We start from the raw sequence: 17,172 nt of genomic DNA, 5'->3' as shown, positions 1-17,172 counted from the left end.
GCGTTCTGACCTTACGCTGACCCCTGTCATTAGTGACCAACCAGAATGACCCACTAAGTCTGGCTACTAGTCTTGAAAATCCAAGGTGAATACACAGCAGCTAATTTGTCTCTTTGTTTTTGGTTAGTTTGATAGTCTGATGCTCCTGTATACCATTGCTGTGGACAAATGTTCAAGCACTAAATATTCACTAAAATAGCAATTATGTTCAATGTCATGTTTGCAATGAGATTATAATTCAAGCATATTTATGATCAACAGTGCTGATGCATGACATTCCACCATTTGAACAAATGCAGATTAATTGGAGGGAAATTATACCAGGTATTGGATGAAAGTTTGCATTTTAGAATATCTCAAGATTTTCTTTGTCTTTTGTCTTTCCATCGTCTCAATATCTGTTGTTTTTGTGTCCTACATCTGACTCATGTGTGAAATGTTTTTTTTTTCTTTTTTCCTTTCATTAACCCTTAGTTTTCTGCACAGTATTTAATTAGGATATGCATTTTGTCCAAAGCACTACATGCAGGAGCAGTTGCTCATGGGGCCACCAGGGGGCGTATGCCTTTCTTTCTTGGGGTCACATTGTTGGCAAGGCAGGAGTTGAAACTCTAACTTTGATTATATTATATTATTACCATAGCTCTCTGATTTTATTAGTAGAGTTTTTATGCAGTTTGAAGGCCTGTTTGTTAGCTTCCAGTGTTGAGTTTCTTTTTCTATTTTAGCAAAAAATAAATAAAACCAGGCGCATTTGCAGCAGTTTTAGTATTATTTATACTCTAATATATTATTTATTAATATTTTGAATTAGCACTATTTTCAGATTTCATTATAATTTGTTTTAATTTTGCTATGTGCTTTTGTCATTCTATATATCTTTAATTTGCTTTTATTTCAATTTGATTTAGTTACTTGCTTGATTTAGTTATTTTATTACTTAAATTTTCTTTGCTTCAATTAGTTGCCAAAGGCAACATGTCATTTAAGTATAATATATTTATATACAATATTTTATTTTAGGTTTATTTCAATTGGCAAAAATTTTGTTAAAAACAGTAGTTTCAGATGCAATGTTTCAAAGCACCCCCCCCCTCCCCCCCAAGTTACATCTCTAAGCTGTACGTTTGTAACACATTCACGACCTTAAAGTCCCCTTGTAGTCAATTATTTTATCCTTAAACTCATCTTTGATCACAAAAATTACATTTAAATGTTTTTTCCTTGAAAATTCATGACTTAAAATAGCTTGAATGTATCTACACTAGGGATGTGACGGTGAAGATATTTTCCCACCGGTTAATCGACGTGTGACAACACCGGTAATACCGGTATCATCGGCGGGGGCTTTTAAATTGCTAATTTGAAAGCGAAAGTAAAATGCGCACGTCCACACGGGCATTCATAATGGTGCAGAGCAGCACTGTTTTGTTGTGTTGTTTTTCATTGAGAATAATAATAAATGCGTGTTTAATAGTGTCTGTTCTCTAACTGAACTAAATATGTAAAAAAAAAAAAAAAAACATATCAACAAATCTATTCGACGGTGGGGAGCGGTGCCCGCGGTGGGCAAGTGATGTAACCGGTGTTGCTTCTCAGCACCGTCAACACCGACTATCGTAACAAGCCTACTCTACACCCTTGCCTCATTTAGTATACGCGGTTCTATGAATATGCAAATGAGCCCCGCCTCCACTCACTTACACCAGCTCAGAGATCCACTCGTTTACGATCACACATTGATCTGATTGGTTACAATGTAGTTTGTGACATCAGAAACACCAGCGATTTTTCAAACTGTGTTTTTGAGACTGTCTTTGGTTCACTGCCGTTTGAGAAAATACTCAGCAATGGTGTTGACTTATGAATTTGCACATGGTTTGTCTTAAAGCATATTAAAAACACCACATAGATAGACATATAAACAACATTAAAAGCTTGATTTTCACAAGGGGACTTTAAGAAATTAACTATTGCACATCAATTAATCTTCTTTGAGCAACATTCCTGTAAAGCGCTTTATCAGAATCAGAAAGAGTGTGTTTGCGCATACAAGGAATTTTTCTTGGTACTGAAGCTTCCAGTGTACACATACAAACACAGCAAGAAACATAGAAATAAAATTTACACAGTAAGGTTTAGTCATAATAAACCTATTTATTTAGAAACATATTATGATATAACCTGTGAGGTCTATGATTAATTTGTGTAATATAATGTTAGTTATCCTATTCATATGAATATTAAATATCTCAGGACAGCATTTAACATCTGTATATCGTTAAGAAACTCATTTACTCTGATAAATGACTCTAAACCAGCATAATGACACAGCAGAATTTAATTTTGTCCCTAGTGGTTACACTTGTTATTACACATATCAATTCCTGAGGGTGGGTTAAAATGCGGGTTTCTATCTCACTGTGTGCTCTTTAAGCCGTCTTAAGTCATGTGACCATTGGTGAACTGTACTCAGAATGCACTGTGAGAGCTGCATGTCTTATTCCCAGCATGCTCGCCGGTGTGCACGCAATAACGCCGCCACTTTCTGCATTCCTGTGTGTCTGACGTCTCTCTCTCGGCACTGCCGTCTGTCTTTAAGCTGGCCATCGCCGAGCCGACGCTTCTGGAGCATCAGCGCGTGGGCGGGGCCAACTTGGCATGGGCATGGCCAGTGGAAGCCTGGGCGGAGTCTTGGAGGAAGCTCTTACGCGATTCGCCGCGATGCAGAGACAGACCGAGGAGCGCTTTCGCGTGTGGATGGACAGACTGACCCGCATGCACTCGGACGATGACCTTTCATCTAGCGAAAATCCGGAAGGGCGGAGCCACGTTAGCTCATTCCTGCCGTCATCGGAGTCGCAGGAAACGCTGGCGGCCTATCAAATGGCCCGACTCAGCGCCATCACGGTTCCTCCTCCTCAGACTGCCGGTCTCAATGGAAACGTGGAGCCATCTGAACCTAATGTCTAAAGACGCAAAACAACTGTGCCGACTCTATTTGACCGCTGAAGTGGAGGCTTGGGACAATGCACAAACTTTCTCTTCATCTCTCATTAACCCTCTACTAATTTTTCTTCATCTTCATTCTGCCTTCTACATCTCTCTTTCTCTATTAAAGCATCAGTTCACCAAAAAAATTCAACATTTACTAATTCTCATGTTATTCCAAACCTATTTGGCTTTCTTGCATGGAACACAAAATGTGAATTTGAGGAATATCATGATTCTTTTCCATTTTAATGAAGGTGAACAGTGTTTTTGTCCTTCTTGGAGGTTGACATGCTTAGTCTGCATTGACTTTTGTCAATGTAACACAGTTTCCACTTTTGTGTTCAATGGAAGTAATAGTCTTATGGGTTTGGAACGACACGAGGGTAAGTAAATAATGACAGAATTTTCTTCCTTTTTTTTTTGGTAAACTGTTTCTTTAACTTCACCTGACCTATTGCTATTAACATTTTCTGTTTTATATTCGCATCTCAGGGCCGCCCTCCACAGTCAGTGCCTTTGTGATCTCATGTCTTTGGGAGAGCCATATTCTCCCATTCACCTGGAGATTAATCATTTTAAAGAATCTTTTTTTTTTTTTTTCTTGCCCATAGAGTGACCGAAAGACGTTTTGTTCCCATAGAGACTTCTAAAGTTTTGCCTCGACTGCCATGTGTCTCTTTGTCTTCATCTGAAACACCTGGGCTGGCATGTCTACCAAAGAACTGTTGTTTGCATTGTGGATTGTTTTAGGTTCTTATTTAATCGCTTCTTCCAAAGCGGAATATGCATGACATAAGCTGACAACGGAGAGCTGTATTGTAATGACAGCCTATACCTTGGTTTTTGTGCTGAATACTGACCTAGGACAAACACTAATGGAGAAAGTCACATGCAATAAACGGGGGTGATTCTGCTACTCGACACTGTCTAAAGCAAGAGATATTGATCACTTAAATGTATCTATTTAAGGGTGATTTTCACGAAAACATGTCAGAGTCCTATTTTACCCCCAAATTTGCATAAAACAATGTAGCCTATATATAGAAGCATTAAGATTTGATGCATTTTGAAATTATTTTCATGACAATTATGCTCATTTCCTCTGATTCTCATGACTGAAAGTAGAACAACCAGAATTGTTGCTTCTCGTTATATTTTCATTACTGTAATATCCTATAATGCAATAATTTTTTGTTTGCATCACAACAAATACTGATATATAAATACTTAACTTAAAAAAAATAGTAATATAACTATTTTATGTTACACTGACTGATTTTCTTTCATCAAAATGTACTTAATTGTCATTAAAATAATGTTACAATGCCATAATTCTTAATATGCATATAAATAGGTTTAATTTTACTGAAAAATATAAGTTCTGTTTTTTGGGTTGAAATATAAGCTGCAGATATTCTTGACTTCTCTTTTTTTGTGATTTGCTCATGTGCTTCCTACACACTAATACAAACACACACATAGTCAATGTTTACTGTAGTTACTGACTCACAAGAGGACTTGAAAGCTGTTTGCTGTACCGCTTTACTGTATAGAGTATCTGAAGGAGATTGTTTACGTTTTTATGTCTTTATGGGTAATAACCAGATGCCTAAGTTTAGTGTCATAATGTTTTAGATGGAGGACAGAATTTCCTCCACATAATTGCTAGAAACTAAGAAATTAGTAACCAGAGATAGATGTCTTTATTTGTTACAAATATTTTTGTTCTTTATCATTGCATTATTAATAATGTCATACTACTGCCTCACCAAACGTAAAAGTGTGCCAGGCGACGTTCAATTTGTGTTTTCATGTCTATGTAACACATTGACGTGTAATATCTGCTCTGTCAATAGCTGGGAAATAAATATACAAGTATTTTACCAGCATTCAATCTGTTTTACCTGACATTATTATCCAGTTAGTTTAGAATTAAAGTCCATGTACTGCCTTTGGGGCGTGCTGTCAATTATCACTGAACATAATTTTATATATAAAAAAAAATTTGACTAAAGAATTTATGTAAAGGCCTGTTCACACCAAAAACGATAACTATAAAGAAAACTATATCAGCGTCCACACCAGTAGACGGCTTCGTTCTGTTTAATCGAAGCACGCGCTGCAGTTTTGTCGTCTGTCACTTTAAATGCTCGAGCTCGTTAAAGCAGGATGGATTCTGATTGGCTGTCATTGTTTGTATCGTTCATTAGCTGGAGAAAAATCTCTCTGAAATGTATTCAAATGATATCGTTCATCTGTGCCGTTATAGTTGTGTGTGAACTGCTATTCTTTTATATTTAGAAAAATGTTTAGAACTATATACTTATTGTAGTTATTGTCCTTTGTGTGAATGGGCCTTTAGTCTTTTAAAAATGAAAAAAAAAAAGATATAAAATCATATAAATTAAATACAGCCCAGCAAATACTTTAAATATAAATACTTTAAACAACAGTATTTTTAAAGCAGAAAAATTACCCTATTTACTTGAATATAAAATGTATCTTTGTAATCTTCAAGTCCATTTTTATTGCCATATATAGATATATATATATGGCAATAAAATAAAATGTATATATATATACTTTCTCTCTGAAAATATGTTGCATTACGGAATAAAAAGCATTGTGAGCAGTTTTATGTTTACTTAAAAAAGTGAGATTCTGCTTTTTTTTGCCTGTTTGTTCACTAAAATTCCACCGAGGAAATACAATTATCTGTTCATCACACATACAGTTTAAACCTAAAGCCAAAACACATTTTGCAAAACATTCAGTGTTTCACTCATTTACTATGACCAGTGTTTGGAAGGAGATTTTCAACAGGAACTATTTAGACTAATAAACTTCAAAGCTGAATGATGGACATGCAGATATAGCGGTGAATCTTCTGAACAGTGTGTGTGTGATTGTGTTGCAGTGGGTCCTGCAGTGGTTGGCCACTATGATATTTCAGACACACACTCCGAGCAGGAACAACAGTCGCAATCGCTCTCAGGTTCGTTTCCACCGCTACTCTGCAGTCTGACTGTACGCTCATTGGCTGCGTCTCAATTGGCATGCCAATATTAGATTCGTAGTATTCAAAAAAAGTATTTTAGTGTGCATCGATACAGTTTTTAGACTTAACCCATGATCCCTTGCACTGCGGAAATGGGATGTAATTACAGTAGCTTTGTTTTTAGGAGTGAATTATTTTTTTTATTTTATTTTTTGTGAATTGGAAGTACTCAACCGACAAATAATCTTATGCAGTTATTTGATCATAAATACAGTAAAAACAGTAATATAATGAAATATTGTTTACAATTTAAAATAATGGTTTTCTATTTGAATATAGGCTACTCTAAAATATATATTTTTTCAGAATAAATTAAGCAGCACAACTGTTCATCATATTAAAATGATTTCTGAAGGATCATGTGACACTGAAGACTGGAGTAATGATGCTGAAAATTCAGCTTTGATCACAGGAATAAATCATATTTTAAAGTAAATACAAAACTATTATTTTAAATTGTAATAATATTTCACAATATTACTTTTTTTCTGTATTTTTTTTTATCAATAGACTTCTTTCAAAAACATTAAAAATAGTAATGTCTCCAAACTTTTGACCAGTACTATATACATTTCAAAAGCATTCTGTGACATCAGCGGAATTTTCAGTGTCACATGATCCTTCAGAAATCATTCTAATATGTTGATTTGCTGCTCAAGAAACAGTTGTGCTGATTCATATTTTTATGGAAACAATATTTATTTGAAACGGAACCTTTTGAAACATTTTAAATGTCTGTACTCTCACTTTTGATCAATTTAATGCATTCTTGCTAAATAAAAGTATTAACATCTTTTTTTTAAATCACACCCAAATTTTTGAATGGTATTGGAAGTTCCTAGTCAGGCTTTATAACCAATCATGTTTTGTAATTTAAACGTTGCCTTTAAGTACTTTTAGTATGAGAATTGTGATGCAGCCATTTCCTCGTTGACTTGCCTCACTTTTTTGTGAGATGAATAAGTGTTGGCCTCAACTACATATTTTGTGTTGGATTATCAAATGAAATTTATCCCTTTGAAATCTAGATAGTATGTCAGGCGTCTGATTTCTGTTGAAGGGTGTATTTGTGTTGCATCAGATTCACTCATATTTAATTTTAAGGATGGCAGTGAATGTTGAAACGAAAGGGTTTTTTGGTAGCATTTGCTGAATGTAGTCTGTTGTGTTTGTAGGTGCCGTAGAAGCCCAGCCATCTCAGGTGAGTCTGGCGTCCACAGACAGTGAAGTGGAAATCGTTGGAGTTCAAGAGAACGCCAAGTGAGTCGATCCTCGTCCAATTCATTCACTAGTCATATAATAGTAATGTTCTTATGCTAATTAGGAAGGCAAGATTATGTTTATCATATTTTAGCCCTAAATAAAAATTTGCAGCATTGTAAATTGTTTGTTTAAACTTTAAAGGTACATTATATAACTTTTTATTTTATTTTTTATTAACAAAATTCAGAAGTCAATACATCATCAATCCTTCTTCCAAAACGTGTTTTTGTCTTACCCTGATTCACTATGGTAAGGCTAAGCCTATTATAAGTGTTAATATTTTAGACCTGTCGAGATATTTTGTACATGCGTCTCTCGTAAATAGAAAAAAGTTGCTCCGGCTACTTCACGTGTGTCTGGTGTGGGAGTTAGTTGTAATTAGTAAATGTTTAAGCGGAGGTTAGTTGTCACAACGAGTGTGAAAGTTTGACATGAAGCCGCTAAATCTCCAACCTATGGGGAAAAAACAGACGGACTGAGGGATTTGAGATTGTGAAAGAGATGGCGTTTTATTACTCAACAGGTCAGTAAGGTATTTTATTGAACTGATAAATTGCCACATGTAGCTCTCTAATAGATTTCATTGCAAAGCATCATCTATTGTGAAGGGTCATATTCATCCGCAGTCACACAGAGCCGAAGCACAACCAAGTTTTTAAACACTAGAGGGCCAAAAGTTACATAGTGGACCTTTTAACTACTACCGTTAACTAACATTTCTTTTAAACAACAGTTCTTGAAGGATTGTCACTTGTCAAAAAGTTTGAGGTTTCTTGGTTTTGACATCAGGTGATTCCCCACATGTCAACGGTTGTCATTTAGACCTTTCTATATTAAAAGCAGCCGTCTAGATCAGTGTTTCCCAAACTTTTTTTCTGGGGACCCACATTTTAAAGTTGATAAATCCTTGTGACCCAATAAACATTAGGCCCATATAGTTCATATATCACGAAGAGAATTTATGCATTAACAAAATATGTATGACCATTTTTAAGGTCAGTTAAGCTTCCACTTAACTATTCAAAAGAGATACAGATATTTGACAAAGCACAATTTTTTATTTATTTACCTGTTGTTGACAATAAGTAAAATGCAGAGGTGAAATGAGAAAGGAAGAGTTGACAGGGCATCTCATTGTTTTCATATTCTCATCATTACAGTGTACACAATTTATACTTGATGAGACAAAGTCCCAAGGCGTCATATACTGACGCTTTTGACATTTCGTCCACATGCAACGCACATGGCACCCTTTAGCGTCAATATGAGACGCAGATAGATATGGGCCAGAAGGCGCCTCTTAGCGGTCTAACCCTACCCCTACCCCAGACCTAAACCTACCCATAACCTGTGCGTCTCATATTGACGCTAAAGGGTGCCATGTGCGTTGCATGTGGACGAAATGTCAAAAGCGTCAGACAGTATATGACGCCCTAGGATGAGAACGCGTTTATAGCACACTGAAAAATAGTGCTCGACTTGGCGACCCATACAAAATCTCCTGCGACCCACTTGTGGGTCGGGACCCCGCCTTTGGGAATGACTGGTCTAGATGACAAGTTTAAATTCGAAGCAACTGCATCCTCAGCGTACGCCAGCACCCGGGTCTTCTTTCGGTTTACGGACGTGATGTAACCACATAAATATTAATAACCTCAAACTGACATTTCCTGCAAAATCAGCAGCTCAAATTATAAATAATTTTCATAAGCTTACTGTTGTGAATCGGGGTTTTGATTTGATTTTATTAGACAAAAAATAGGGAAATACATTGTTTCCACTTGTTTCCATTGTGGTCCTTGATGTAAAACACAAAGTGTATAGTATAGCATTATAAATACAAAATTACAATAAATGTCCACATTTACCAAATTCACAATTAAACACACACATAAATTAATACAAATTCTTCACTAAAACAACCAATCTAAGAACAAACTTTTAACTTTAATACTAAATCTAAGGTAGGGAGGGAGATCGTTCTGAACACTGATTATTTACTTTCTCAGTAACTTAATAATCTAGATTCATGTTAATTTCTTCATATAAAATACAATGCAAATTCTTTTAACATTTCAAGTTGTATAAACTTGCAGTGTATTTTGAACGAACGTAACTTAAAAATGATCGATAGTTTTATAAATTAACATTAACCCAGTTTAATAAATGCCGCAAAAATTGATGGTTAGTTCATGATACCTAATGGACTAATTAATGTTTACAAATTAAGCCTCATTGTAAAGTGTAACTGGATCATTTTGGATTAGGACCAGGGCTTGACATTAACTTTTCTGCTCACCAGCCACTGTGTTTAGTGGTTTTCCAAAGTTATTAGCCACTCAGCGTTTTCACTGACCACAATTTTGACATTGTTACCATAGGGGAAAACTGCCATATAGTATAATATCTCATAATTTGGCAGTAGTAATATACTTGCTGTCACTTTAAGACCTGACGCATGAATCCATTGTACTGTTACACATGCTTTTTCTTTCTCAACTGTTTGTTTACTTAAAACACAACTGACTGTGTTTATGTGAATACTTGCCAAGAACAGCATTTTGACATTATTTTGTGTTTATTTGTGTTCAATAAGCAGCAAAACAAAAACAGCTTTAATGCTGCGTTCACACCGAATGCAAATTGAGCGTCTGGAGTGAGTGCTTTCCATGTTAAGTCAATTTTAAAGACACGTTGACGCACGTCTGGTGGTCCTTCGGCGCGATAGATGATATTTGGTGCTTTTTGTGCATTCACGCGTTTGAATCGAATTTGTGTCTGACGCCCGAGTTGAAAAATCTGAACTTTGGCGTCTGTTCGCGCCGCGTTAACCAATCAGGAGCCTGCTTGCTGCTGTCACATGGTGAAGTGACGTGATAAACGGGGGCAGGCCCGCCCGCCCGGAGTCACTCATTCAACGTGGAGGAACGACTGATATTGGCAGTGAGCAGTTATACGGAGCTATATGACACGAGTTCATATTTCTACAGAGACAGGAATAAAAAGGACCTCGCTTGGAAGAGTGTCAGTGAGGAGATTGGGCAACCTGGTAAGTTGTAAATACACATTTCACTTTTGAGTCACGTTTTCGACCCTGCTAGCAAACGCTAGCAAGCTGCCTTGCCGATATTTTACAACTATTTTACAGCTCCTGTCTCCCCAGTCCCTGGTCCCTCAGGTGTGTGTGAAGGCAATAGACTAACAATATTTGAACATGTTACGTGCACAAATCATTAGTACAGTATCCACTCATAGCTTTAACATTCACATAGTCACAAAAGTTTGTGAATTAGTCCCCTTACTAATAATCATTGTATTTGTAAATGCAGACACAATTCCATTGCAATGTATGCCACCAATCATCTGCATACATACTTTTTAGCTACTGTTCAGTTGCATGTTTATATGTATATGTCTGAAGTATAACTTTGATATGTTAAAGCAAGTTCAAAACAATTTCACACTTGCATTTAAGCAGTCTGTCACTCACACAGGCACAGATGTTATTCTCCCAATATCTAGACAATTTTGTTATTTCAATTAAATTTTTAAACCTTCACTGTGAACATGAAAATCAGGAATCATCTTTCTGCCTTCTCATTGCACTGTGTGTTGTATTTCTTTATTTCACAGGCCAACAGAGGAGGAGTGCCCCCCGGCGGCCCCGTGAGCGGTCCCAGGATGGTCCGTCGGAGGTGGAGCAGGCGCTGATGGAGCTCCTGAGGCGACCTCCGGCGCGACCTCCAGCCCCACCACCAAAGTCCGCCGATGAACACTTCCTCCTCAGCCTTCTGCCTTTTCTGCAGAGCATGCCGCCTCATACCAAAGAAATCATAACATTTCAAATGTACAAATTGGCTATGGAAAACAGCACCATTGTGCTAAATTTGGAGCAGTTGGACCCCCCCACACAGTAGGCTTTAAAAAATAAATAAATGAGGCAGCAGGCTCTGCAGGAAACGCAGAATGCCCTCCTTCCTCTTCCTCAGGGACATGTTGTTCCCTGCGCCTCTTCCACCTTCCAAGCGAGGTCCTTTTTATTCCTGTCTCTATATGTAAATAGTTTGTACATATTGTACATTTTTCATGTTATTTTATATGTTTGGCCTCAATAAATTTTGTAATTTGACTAAATGCCTGGTGTGGTTCTAATGCACAACAAAGCAAATCTTTTATCACATAAAAACTTGATTTCAATATATGAGACACATTCATTTTTTGTTTTTAGATAGTCATGCTCTTTAGAGGTTTGTGGGTGGCTCTTAAAAGAGCGGTTGTGGGGAAGTCGTGAGGAGGACTTCAAACGCTACTGTCGGCTGCCATGGCACTGCTCCCTCCGCTGAAAAGTGTGCCATGAAGACATCCCTCACCCGGAGTGCCTCTCTGGAGGAGTTGTTTGCCGCAACCGACCCAGACCTGGCAGTGGCTCCTCTCCAGCATGTCCCGCACCCCTCACAGCAGGTGCGTCTCTCCCCTCCGAACACCTCATAAAGTTGTGGAGAACACACATCGCCTTCACACACTTCTCCGCAACTTCAGGGTGGACCTTGATTAGGCGGCGGTACATCCTCCACTGTGAGGAGAGGATGCCAAAGGCGTTCTCCACCACCAGCCGGGCTCTGGAGAGACGGTAATTGGAGACATGCCTCTCTGGAGGAAGGGTGCGTCTAGGGAAGGGCCGCATGAGGTTCCTCCACAGCAGGAACGCCTCAACAGCCATGAAGACATGGGGCTGGGGTCCTCTTTCTTCAGCACCGGGTACAGGCTGGTCAGGAGGCAGATGAAGTGTGCCAGCCCGGAGAGCCTGAGTTCCCCAGAATCGCACCGTCGCTGGTCCTGCCGTACCCCCCAACATCGATCACCCGGAAGCGATACTTCGCATCCACAACTGCAAGGGGAATGATGTAGAAGGTTTCCTTGTAATTGTGGAGCTGGGATCCTGAGTTGGGGGGTGCTTTGATTACCACGTGCTTCCCATCCACCGCTCCACAGCACAGAGGGAAGTTCCACCGCTCCTGGAATCCCTCTGCGATGGACCTCCAGTCATCGGTGGTGGGCACAGGCATGTAGTCCTCCACAAGACAGTCACTACCTGGGGACGATCTGGCACACCGTGGAGACACCAACCCTGTAGCTGGACGCTATGGTCCTGAATGAGTCTCCAGTGGCAAGAATCCTAGAAAACGTTGTTATAAATATTATTATAAGTACACTTGTAGTTACATATTCAACTATATACAATAACCAGTCTGTTTTACTTAAATGTGCCATATTTGTTTGTTTGCTTGCCATTTTACAAAGTTTTGAATCTCCAAAACAAAAGGGTATACGGTGTATTAAAATCACTAGTGTGCCAATAACCAATAATCAAGCAATAAAAATTGCTTACAGATGGAGACATGACAGTATCACGTCTGCCAAGAGAATATTATAATTTTTAGGTTATAGCAGTTAACTGCAATAGTACCACTTTATTGAATTTAAAGAAGCCTAAATCAAAACTTAACAAGGATTAAACTGTGACTGAACAGGGTCTAATCCAGGACTAAAGTGGGTCTGAACTAGGACTGAAGTGGGACTAAAGTGGGTCTAAACCAGGACAAAAGTAGAACTCAACCAGGTCTAAACCAGGACTCAGGGTTCAACCAGGATTATACCAGGATAAAATCAGGTCTAATACAAAGACCTGAGTATCACTAGAAAGAGCACCAACAGTGATATTCTTACCACAGTTTGAGAAACATTGATAGCATAGCGTATATTAACATATATTTAATATACTGTATTTAAAATTTCATATACATTTACTAACCGAAGACAGATGGACAGGCACTCCGCAGCTGGGATAGAGCGCCTGTAGTTGGTCCTGGAGGGTGATCCTCGCTCGAATGCTGGACAACAGGTCATCAAACTGGGCGCGGGACAGGCGGAAGTACTGCTGAAAGTGGCCGTCATACAGGCGCAGCTCCTGGAGCAAGTGGTGAAACTTGCCAAACTGGGTACGCCTCCGGAGGGTCTGGTGGACCCAAGTATGGCGACGATGACCCCTGCGCCACTGTTCTGCTCTCCAGAGCACATAAAGAGCGGTTACTCTCTCGATGAATGCTCAATCAACATCAGCCATCTTGCAAACAGACAACCGCCTAGCACTTGCCCCTCCCACAAGAAACGGATTTCGCCTCGAATGCGCGTCTATTTTGCTTCAAACGCTCGCTTTCCAATTCGCTTTGGGATTCGCAATTCAAGCGAGTAGATTCAAAATGTTCAAGTGCCCAACTAGACACGATAAAGCGAATTTGACGCTCAATTCGCGTTCGGTGTGAACGCAGCAAAAGACCTGACGCACGGATCCATGTACTGTTACACATGCTTTTTCTTTCTCAACTGTTTATGTTCACTTAAAACATAACTGCCTGTGTTTATGTGAATACTTGCCAAGAACGGCATTTAGACATTATTTTGTGTTTATTTGACTGTTTAATTGCAATAAGCAGCAAATAAAAAAAACTAAATTTAGTACTGAGGCAGCTTTAAGTGTCGCAACTTTGGGTGTGAGCACAAAATATGCGGAAACTAGTAAAATGATGCACAAAAAGCACAATCCCACGCTGAAATTCAAGCCCTGTGACATCAACAATATTCATCCGGAGCAAATGAGTGAGTAAAGGGACGGTTTGTGTGTAACTCGCTGTTGGAGAGATGAGTGAAAATGAGTGAATAGTGAAAAATCTATTTTGCAGAAAATGAGTATTGGGAGCGTTTCAGATATTGCTGTGTCCATATGTATCGAAAAATCAATATTTGACACTTTATTATTTCAGATGCCTTTTTAATAAACTACAACTGAGAAATGTATATATCATATATAAAATTTAACCCACCAAAGTGGCTAGTATTAGTGACTGCGTTACACGCCATTGCTGAAATCCACCCGCATTTGGAGTGTTGGCGGGTGTTCATGTCAAGCCCTGATTAGGATATTTTATTTCAACATATTTCTAAATAGTCATTTAATCTTTGTTACTTTGAAATATGATGTTTTTGTGACCGTTTTCATGTTTTTGTAATGTTATTTCAGCGTTGTCTCAAGGTTTCCTCGCGGTGGAGTGATCCAGTCGCTTTCTTCCTGGAAACAAAGAGCTCCGCCGGCGTGGACGTCAGTCTCTGCGCAGTCAGGCTGGGTTCCTCCTCCTGAGGTGGTGGACCTCACGCTGGACGAAGACCGGCACAGATACCTGCTGTGATCACACACACACACACACACGCTTTTAGATACACACACACTCATATACATGTGACTGGTGGGCTGAGTGACTCAAACCAAAATGAACTTTGACTGTTGAATCTAACAACACAGAATAATGTTTTCATTAAATGAAAAACTCTTCAATCTTACTGTTCAATGCTTTCTTCTGATACACTTTGATATGCCTGATTAATTATTTGATACTGGGATTGTAATGTCAGTAAATGACACTGGGCTGGTAATGGTTAGCGAGCGCATACTGTACCAAGGTCTCCCCTCGGTAGAGTCAGGTATCAAAGCTACTGGCCTGAAATACTTATTACAATCTTAAAAACAATATGGGGCTTCCTTAAATAAATTCATATACTGAATGTAAAAGGGTGAATCTCACAAAAACTGGTCGTATTTCACTTCAAAATCAAGAATATAGAATATTAGAATTTTGTTATTAGATTATTAAGCTTAGAACAGACTATTTTTTAGAAGTATTAAGATTTTTGAATTGTGCTATTTATTATTGTAATTTTGAAAAAATATTGTACTTTAAACAAATATTTGAATTGTTGTACTGCCTTTGTTGATTTGTTTAATTAACAAAGCTCTCAATTGCATTTACTGTAATACAAGAATCATTATTGAAAATACTTGGAGTTACAATAAACTCAAAAGTAAAATACATGGATGTTATGGTAATTTTGGGGTAAAAGTGTTTGAAAAATAGAAAGTGGTCTAAAAATAGGCTTCTTTTTCTTTAGGCGAAATATAATTTCTTGTTTGTTTTTCTTCTTTAGATTTTGAGGTGAAATAACACCTGAATGTGGGATTCAGCCAACAAATTGAATTCCTCATCAAACCTCAGTCATTTCAACATGGCAAATCAGGGATGCCTTGCTTTCTCAGATCCTCAGATTTCAACGTCGTCTTTTGAGTCACTTTGCCCCACTGAAAAAAAACACACCTACACTTACATGATCCTGCTGTTGGCCTCAGGAGTCGCTTGCTTGAACCACCCCAGCCACTGTTATTGTGATGTAACTTCCTGTTAGCTGCTGAAGAGCTGTTAGTCGAGATATAACCACAAACCTGCTGGTCTTACTCACCGGAGCAAATGCCCCACTGCTCTGCGTGCGCGAGATTGTGTGTGTTCACTGTCAAACATTTGATGCTGCTGTGTGGGGAGAAGCCTTGGAGTGTGTGTTCCTCACCCGATACTGCTTTCACAATACGTTTGCGTGCGTGCGTGCGAGTGTGTGTGTGTCCTGAGCATTACAGTTTTTCAGAGCATGTTTGTTACGTACATCTCGCATTGTCATAGAAACAGGCCCTTGCTTTTATTATGCCAATGGAACTTCAAACACTCTATTGGTCAAAAGTTTGGAATCATTACGATTTTTTTATATAGTCTCTTCTGCTCACCAAGGCTGAAGTTATTTGATCAAAAATATAGTATACAGTAATATTGTGAAATATTACAATTTAAACAACTGGCTAACTGGGTTGTTAACACAACTATGTGAATATATAGTAAAATATAATTTATTCCTGTGATCAAAGCTGAATTTTCAGCATCATTCCTCCAGTCTTCAGTGTCACATGATCCTTCAGAAATCATTCTGATATGATGATTTGCTGCTCAGAAACATTTTGCATTATCAGTGTTGAAAACAGTTTTTGCTATGTAATATTTTGGTGGAAATACTCTAACAAATTAGCGTATCTGAATGAGAGACTGGAGTAATGATGCTGAAAATTCAGCTTTGATCACAAATATAAATTACATTTTGTAATATATTCAGATAGAAAACAGTTTGTAATAATATTTCACAATATTACTGTTTTTACTGTATTTTTGATCAAATAAACACATAAGAGCAGAAGAGATTTCTTTCAAAAACATAAAAAAATCTGTAATGATTCCAAACTTTTGACTGGTAGTGTTTACACTTGTGAATACAATCAGTGTGTGATGAGGAAAAAAAATACTAGGTTTTGTTTTCTAAATGGGGTCTAATTTGCATATAGACTTTTTAAGCAGTTTAACCACAACTTAGTTTTATATACATGTTTCTATGGTTGCATCACGATATCCCAGACACCACTGAAACTATTTATTGATATTTGCTGTGTTTTACTTGATGTTACATATATGAGTCATTTGTTCGAAGAGCAATATGAATATGCATCTCCAAAACTGCATATTAAAGGGATGGTTCGCTCTATAAATGAAAACAGTCATGTATCCACCCTCATGTGTTTTTTAAAACCATGACTTTCTTTCTGCCTTGTAACACAAAATGATTTGAAGAATATTTATGCTGATCGTTTCCATAAAATGAAGCAATTCTGACAACAGAGCTGCTTTAAAAGTGGTTCATACTCAGCACACAAGTCAAATGGACCACTTTTATGGTGCTTCATTAGAGAATGAAAGTCTCTTTATGCTTTGTAAAAGAGCAGTGTGAACATTCTTCAAAACATCTCCTTTTGTGTTCCTCAGAAGAAAGTTATGTAAGTTTTGAATAACATAAGGGTGAGTTAATGACGACAAACATACATTTATGGGTGCGCTGTAGGTTTAAGTCTTGGCAATATATACAGTCTGTATAACATC

The 17,172-nt window shown here is 37.9% G+C and overlaps 1 protein-coding gene across 12 annotated transcripts in view; it reads left to right on the top strand.

Moving 5' to 3' along the window:
• The window catches only part of ark2n (arkadia (rnf111) N-terminal like PKA signaling regulator 2n), a 23,836-nt gene extending 6,664 nt beyond the window's left edge, over positions 1–17,172 (top strand). For 2 of the 12 annotated variants that reach the window (XM_081390520.1, XM_081390521.1), the window contains exons 3-6: positions 262–324; positions 5,912–5,989; positions 7,228–7,312; positions 14,394–15,225. In XM_081390520.1, the coding sequence (XP_081246646.1) occupies positions 262–324; positions 5,912–5,989; positions 7,228–7,312; positions 14,394–14,559 (392 nt within the window). In that variant the 3' untranslated portion in view covers positions 14,560–15,225. Of the gene's footprint in view, positions 1–261; positions 325–2,602; positions 4,884–5,911; positions 5,990–7,227; positions 7,313–10,305; positions 10,365–10,948; positions 11,446–14,393 lie in introns of those variants that run through there. The other 10 variants (XM_081390523.1, XM_081390524.1, XM_081390515.1 and 7 more) reach the window with 7 other exon arrangements.

This window comes from Scardinius erythrophthalmus, assembly GCF_964197995.2.
Source record: "Scardinius erythrophthalmus genome assembly, chromosome: 17".
Lineage (NCBI taxonomy): Eukaryota > Metazoa > Chordata > Actinopteri > Cypriniformes > Leuciscidae > Scardinius > Scardinius erythrophthalmus.
Note: the sequence above shows the minus strand (reverse complement) of the source record. Positions and strands in the feature narration are given on the sequence as shown.